The 7223-nt window shown below is 44.2% G+C and overlaps 1 protein-coding gene across 3 annotated transcripts in view; it reads right to left on the bottom strand.

Annotated features, from left to right (window-relative positions):
* The window catches only part of GRIA1 (glutamate ionotropic receptor AMPA type subunit 1), a 312704-nt gene extending 305786 nt beyond the window's left edge, over positions 1–6918 (bottom strand). For 2 of the 3 annotated variants that reach the window (XM_007109573.1, XM_007109574.1), the window contains exons 1-2: positions 6767–6848; positions 3642–3779 (exon numbers count right to left, since the gene is read on the bottom strand). In XM_007109573.1, coding sequence (XP_007109635.1) covers positions 3642–3779; positions 6767–6848 — 220 coding nt within the window. Of the gene's footprint in view, positions 1–3641; positions 3780–6766 lie in introns of all 3 variants that reach the window. The other variant, XM_007109572.1, reaches the window with a different exon arrangement.
* Positions 6919–7223: the final 305 nt, after the last annotated feature.

Genomic DNA, 7223 nt, shown 5'->3' with positions numbered 1-7223 from the left:
ACATGGAAGCAACCTAAGTGTCCATCGACAGATGAATGGATAAAGAAGATGTGGCACATATATACAATGGAATATTACTCAGCCATGAAAAGAAATGAAATTGAGTTATTTGTAGTGAGGTGGAGGGACCTAGAGTCTGTCATACAGAGCGAAGTAAGTCAGAAAGAGAAAAACAAATACCGTATGTTAATGCGTATATATGGAATCTAAAAAAAAGAAAAAAATTGTCATGAAGAACCTAGGTGTAGGATGGGAGTAAAGACGCAGACCTACTAGAGAATGGACTTGAGGACATGGGGAGGGGGAAGGGTAAGCTGGGACAAAGTGAGAGAGTGGCATGGACATACATACACTACCAAATGTAAAACCGATAGCTAGTGGGAAGCAGCCGCATAGCACAGGGAGATCAGCTAGGTGCTTTGTGACCACCTAGAGGGGTGGGATAGGGAGGGTAGGAGGGAGGGAGACGCAAGAGGGAAGATATATGGGGATATATGTATATGTATAGCTGATTCACTCAGTTATAAAGCAGAAACTAACACACCATTGTAAAGCAATTATACTCCAATAAAGATGTTAAAAAAAAATAAAGACAGGAACAGTTTGGGGAAAGAAAAAAAAAAAAAGAATGACCAAATTCATAGAAAACTATACACTGGTATATGGCAGGAATCAAGTTCAAGAAGCCATATCCACTCACTTCCGGTTCATTAACCACAGTAGATGACATTGCCTGTATCACATTTCAATCCTCCCAATAAACGGCCAACAACCCTATTAGAGATCAAGTCTTAGGTTGTTAAGATAACAGTACAGAAGCACCACCTTTTGCCTTAGAACATTTCCTCCAATTTTTGTCTTTTATTATTTTGTCCTGTCAGTCAACATCTTGACCCTAGAATAGCAGTTAACATCTCTTTTCACCAAGCTCTGCTGTAGACAGTTCTCAGCAGTATGAGTGAATACACATGCCAGCCATTTATTCTTCTAGATTCCCTAAGCAAATAATCCTTCTAGAGTAATGGATCCCTTTGAGAGGTTGACAAAAGCTATGGAGCCTCTACCCAGGGAATAAGTTAAAATATGCACATGCATGCAATAGGTTATGCATAATCTCTGGTGGTTTTTAGATACATTGATGTGCACACCTCAATCCTCCCTTGAAAAATTCTCCTTTAAGCCATATTGAAAGAAATGGGAGGTTATCTAATAACCAAATACCGACTCAATATTATTTTAGCTTTCCAGGGAGATGGTTTCACAGAACTACAATTCAACAGTTAAACTTCAGCTCACTTTTTTTTTTTCTTTTGTGGTACGCGGGCCTCTCACGTCTGTGGCCTCTCCCGTTGCAGAGCACAGGCTCCGGACGCGCAGGCTCAGCGGCCGTGGCTCACGGGCCCAGCCGCTCCGCGGCACGCGGGACCCTCCCGGACCGGGGCACGAACCCATGTCCCCTGCATCGGCAGGCGGACTCTCAACCACTGCGCCACCAGGGAAGCCCTTCAGCTCACTTTTATGGGTAGTGAGTAACACAGTTGACAAGATTTTCAACCTCAGCATTACCAGAATGCAGAATTGCTGTTTTATTTATTCAGTGGGTCACTCCTGTGCAAAATCATGGCTACAATTTGAAGCATTATAAGGTTTTCTGCCTAGGTGCTTTACCAGGCCACTGCCTTATAAAACTCTGGAAATTCCCTTTTATTTCTTGGGTAATCTCAGTGAAATTGATCAAGTTACCATGGGATCTATGTATCTATTGCAGTGCCCAGAAACATGTACTTTGGGGTCACAAGACCACCATTTACTTCTTGGGTGACCCTGGGCAAGTTATATAACCTGTTGCAGCCTTAGTTTCCTCTTCTCTAAAAGGAAGATAATATACAGCACTGTAGGGCTCCTGTGAGGATTAAACAAACTAACACATGAAAAGCAATTAGTGCGTTGCAGGGCCACAGTGGATGTTCAATAAACGGTAATGAATGTTACTATAATTACCATAAAATACTTATCATAGTTCTTGACACACAGTAAGTCCTCAGTAAATGGAATCTGAAATAATTATAATTCTTTTTTTTATTGAAGTATAGTTGCTTTACAATGTTTCAGGTGTACAGCAAAGTGATTCAGTCATATATACACACACACACACACACACACACACATATATACATACATATATATTCTTTTTCAAATTCTTTTCCATTGTAGGTTATTACATGATACTGAACATAGTTCCCTGTGCTATACAGTAGGTCCTTGTTGTTTATCCATTTTATACATAGCAGTGTGTATCTGTTAATCCCAAACTCCTAATTTATCCCCCTCCCTGCTTTTCCCCTTTGGTAACAATAAGTTTGTTTTCTGTGTCTGTGAATCTGTTTCTGTTTTGTAAATAAGATCATTTGTATCATTGTTTTAGATTCCACATATGTGATATCATATGATATTTGTCTTTCTCTGATTTATTTCACTTAGTATGATAAGCTCTATGTCCATCCATCTTGTTGCAAATGGGATTATTTCATTCTTTTTTATGGCTGAGTAATTGGAATAATTATAATTCTTGGAATTTGCATATACATTATCTTATGAGTGGTCTTAGGGATAGGGAGAATGCTGAATTCTCAGTTTGAGCGTGTTCAATTCAAATCATTGAGAGCTCACCGGGAGGGGAATGTGGGAAAGCAATGAAGGAAATATGGTGCATGCCTTCTGCCATCCACAGCTCAGCAGAAGCCACCAAGGCCACAGTGGCACCCAGAGCCTACAGTGCCAATTTAATCCACTTTCGAGTTGTTTTTGCCCATTCAGCTCACACTTCCATGCCATCAATTCCTACTTGAGCTTAATCCCTGGAGGGAAAATGTCTCTACTGATTAAATGTTATGCTTTCACCTGTCTTAAAATGGCAATCATGCCACCACACAGATTTCCTTTTCAGCCCTAGTTGTCAGAAAAACTCAGAATGGTGTTTGTTGCCCGCATTTTATAATGCATTCAGTTCAGATGGCAGAAATTGGCCTCTCCTTTCTCCTTCTTGGGGTCACCTCTGTTCTGTTTTGTGCTCAAAGGCCATCCTAAAAACTGTGTAAGCCATCCGTCACTTCAAAGTATTTTGGAAATAATCAAGGCATCAATTTTTTAAAAATAATTATGGTATTTCTAAAAATGGGAAACCAAATAGACACCTTCTCAGGTATCCTTCCTTATCAAGCTATAGTGACGTTTTCTCCTTTTAACTGTGCACAGAAAAGGCGTAAGCACTTTAAACCACATTCTCCAAGCCGGAACCTTTTATTCTATGCCTCTCAGAAGTTTCCTAAGTGTGAAACTCTCAATGGAACCAGGAAACCTCTGCGAGGTAGGGGAGATGCAGTCAACACCAGTCCTCATCGTGCTGGCATTGAAAGTTATCTGGCAGTGAAAAAGCAAACCCATTCTATGAAACACTGCAGGATCTAACATACCAACTGATGGAATCACTCAAAAGGCCCTGGAAATTTTTCTTGGACGGCTTTCTCTCAAGAATACGGATGACACCTCGTCATTTTTTGCAACATCGCCACCTCCGTACAGGCCCTCCCTTCATTGGTCGATCGCAGAGAGAAATCTCAGAAATAGAAGCAATTACTTACATCTATAGGTCATCTCAAAGCTGTCACTGATGTTCACAATATCAATCTGGGGGAGCAGCTTTGGGGGCTCTGTGAGTTGCGACAAAGCAAATCTAAAAGCGGCATGTTCCTGTGACTGCTGGTTTGGAAATAATCCCCCTGTGAGGAAAGAAAATGCAACATGGTATCTGGGCTAGAGACCGGTTTGATTCCTCAACAGCCCACCCCAGATGGGCCCTTTTCTTCTCCCCAGGCCATACTCACTAGGTGCTGCCTTTAGTAGTGGGGATCAGAATTCACAGAGACTCATCAACTGGACCCTGAGGCTTCAACTTCCACAGATGAGCTTTTATGTGACAAGGACTCTAACATCTGTCACTGACCAAATATTTAATTGTTCACCCCTCAACTCAGTTCAGGTCAGAGAAAACAGGAGCGTTGTGGAGTTTTTCTTCCCCCTTTCTCATGCAAGCCTCTTAGGCAGCCTATGCTCTTGCATGTACTTAAACCCCTAGCCGTGCCTAATTTTTCCTGTATCAGACCCATTTCTCATCACAGAGCCTTACAGGAAGTAGTGCTAAACCTGTTACAGAGTAAACTCTAGCTCTGGGAGCCTATGAGCTTCTCCAGCACTATAACCGTTTGCTTTGACTTTGACCCTTGTAGTCTTTGACCTAGCAAGACCTGTATGACAATCCTCTAAGGTTTATTCAGTTCCTCTGAAAACTGATTTTCTGCAAAACAGTGTTTTGCTGCTTCTTTCACCACTTATGATCCCAGGAATGACTTGTTACATAAGGGATTGCCATAGTGTGCATTTGCCTGGGAGAACCTTGGGCTTCAAAGCTCTGGGGGCTTAAGGATATCCAGAGGATGCAAACATTCTATTCTAGTAAAAAGCAGAACAAAGGGGCCTGGTGGGGCTCCTGTTCCAAGAAACAAGAGTACACACCTTACCTTTGTATTTACTGTGGACACGTAAATAAATTAAAATACATTTCTGTGAAGTAAAGTCAGCAGTTTCCAGAGACGGAACTATAATGAATGTTTACATAGAAGTGTATCTCAGATTCCTTAGGAATCCCAATCCCAATGTGATACACTTCTAACTTCTTATACAGTAGGTATGTGTTTGTTTTTAACAACCAGTAAACGAATTGTAAGGCTCTTGTTAGAGGCAGTACAAGTAGAATCAAGTACTACCCGGTGGCCGTGATATTTTCAGCATGTGTTCTACAATTTAACGTTTCAACCTTTTATGTGAAAACAAAAACAATGGTTCAATCAGTTGAACAAGCAAGTTGGGGCAAAATCTGCAGAGATACATAAGCAAGCATCTCTACGTATACACAAAACACCCTGTGCATTTATATATCCACGGCAATATACACAAATACACTTGGAGGAAGCAAGTCCTCATATCTTAAGACGAGTACTTCCAATCAGCAAAGTATGGGCAATACATAAGCACCAACGTAAAGAAGAGCCACACGTAAGAGCAAGTGATTTATACATGGTCATATGCCTCCATTTTAAAGGACAAAAACAAAAAAATTCTTCTTGATTCTGATGCTCTACCCTCCCCCCAGATGACCACACCCCAAACACTTCCCTGGCTTCCTCCTCCCGTGCAATGAATGAAAGAGAGCTGGTGGGGGTGGGGAGGTAGGTGGCTATAGGCTGGGCTGCAGGAGAAGCGTCCCCAGCGGCAGGAAGTTTTGTTTTGCGTCTAAGGCACTAACAGACATATACAGACACACTTCAGAATGTAGCTTAACAGGTGTCAGGAAACAAAGCAAGTTACTCCATGGCTGTTCTAGCCACCCTCAGAGCCAGCACACTGGAGAGGCCAAAAGAGACTGATACTGCAGTACATATGTGCCCAACAAAAGACCACCTGCACCACATCCCCCCACAAACACACGTACACAAGAGACACAAACTCCTAGGAATGAGAACTTTCCCTAGTGGAGCAATGTCCGTGTCAGGGGAGAGAAATCAGAACCCAGACCCACCAAGATGCCTCCAAGCAAAGCAGCTTGCTGGATTCCAAGACATAAACAGCCCTGAGATGCTGGTCATACTGAATCCCCGAGCCCTTGTGGACACACGTTGTTATTGGTGTTACTGCTTCTGTTTGTTTCGCTTTCACCCGTTATTATTAGGAGGACCAATAGCTATCGGCTGCCCCATAAATACAGGGAGGGTGAGGGTCCTTTGGGGAGTGTGATAACCAGGAAGGGGAAATGGGGAACAAAAAAGCATGCAGCATGTTGAAACCTGCCTCCAAGTTGAGAGGCTGGAGCTCAGTGATGGGGAAAGCTAAGAGGAGGGGAGAGGAACATGTGGATGTTGTGTTTGTGTGTGTGTAAAAGGTAGACCGTATCTGTGGATGGAGAAATCTAAGAGGAGTGGGCGATTGACGGAGTAGAAAAAAAGGCAGGCTAGGAAGTTCCAGAATTGGAGGAGTGGGGACCACCAGCCCAGCATGGCAGACAGCAGGCAGAAGGCAGCTAGAAGAGTCCAGAGCAGAAGAGACAGCCCCCTTCACCCAGAGTGGGGGGCCTTTTTAGCATTATTTTAGTGGCTGCAATAAACCCAGCATCCTTCACTCTTTCTTTTAGAGGGTCTCTTTCCCCTCCCCCAGGTGAGAAATCACCACCTCTCTCAAATATATAGGTGCATATTTAATCCATAATCACACACACCACACATATTTATATAAACAGGTGAAATCGGGCACCTTCTACCAAGCCATGGAGTTAACTCCTTAAACACCCACCACCCCTTTCCTTGTTACAGCCTGATTTTTTTTCCTCCAAAGCAGTGGTTCCTCCATTTCACATGCTCATGCCTAGAGTGTGAGTGGTGTGTGAGGACCTGTGTCTGCCTGTGTGTGTGTGTGTGTGTGTGTGTGTGTGTGTGTGTGTGTGCACACTTCCCTTCTCTGCCCCGCATCCCATCCAGAGAAGACCCCTCCCCATGCCAGCGGTCCAAGTCTTCACATCACCGGACAGCTTTGCATAGATAGCCAAGCACGACAGCCCGTAGTGGGGATGGGGGGAGGGGACACAGAACCCCCTCCCCCCCGCCAAAAAACTGGCCAGACCCAGAAAGTCCCTCCCCAGGCCGCCCCTCTCACTCACCGATCTGGATATTGTTGGGGAAATTGGCACCTACTACCGCGCCTAGGAAACCGGTGCAGAAGAAGGCAAAAATGTGCTGCATATTCCTTTTTGCATTGGCGAAAAAGAAGCCCAGGTCCAATCATAGATTTGGTGTTTCCCCCCTTCCCTTTATTCCTCTCTCTCTTCTGCCTGTGCTTTTCCTCCTGCCGTTCCTTCCTTCCTCGCTTGCTTCCTGCCTGCCTTCTGCGAGGTTTGTCTGTTTCCCTCGGAATCCCAGCGCTTAAACTGCAGCGTTAACACCAACTGACAGCCAGATTAACTGAGCACGGAAAAGAGAAGCCTGTCCTCCTGCGAGCTGAGCTCGGCTCCCCCTCTCCCTCTCCTCTCCTCTGCTCTTCTCTCCTCGCAGCCTGCCTCCCTCTCCCTCCCTTGCTCTCTCGCTCTCCCCCTCACGCTCCCACAGGCAGCCAGCTCT

The sequence above is a fragment of the Physeter macrocephalus genome, chromosome 8 (genome assembly GCF_002837175.3).
Source record: "Physeter macrocephalus isolate SW-GA chromosome 8, ASM283717v5, whole genome shotgun sequence".
Classification (NCBI taxonomy): domain Eukaryota; kingdom Metazoa; phylum Chordata; class Mammalia; order Artiodactyla; family Physeteridae; genus Physeter; species Physeter macrocephalus.
This window is presented reverse-complemented; position numbering and strand designations above follow the sequence as displayed.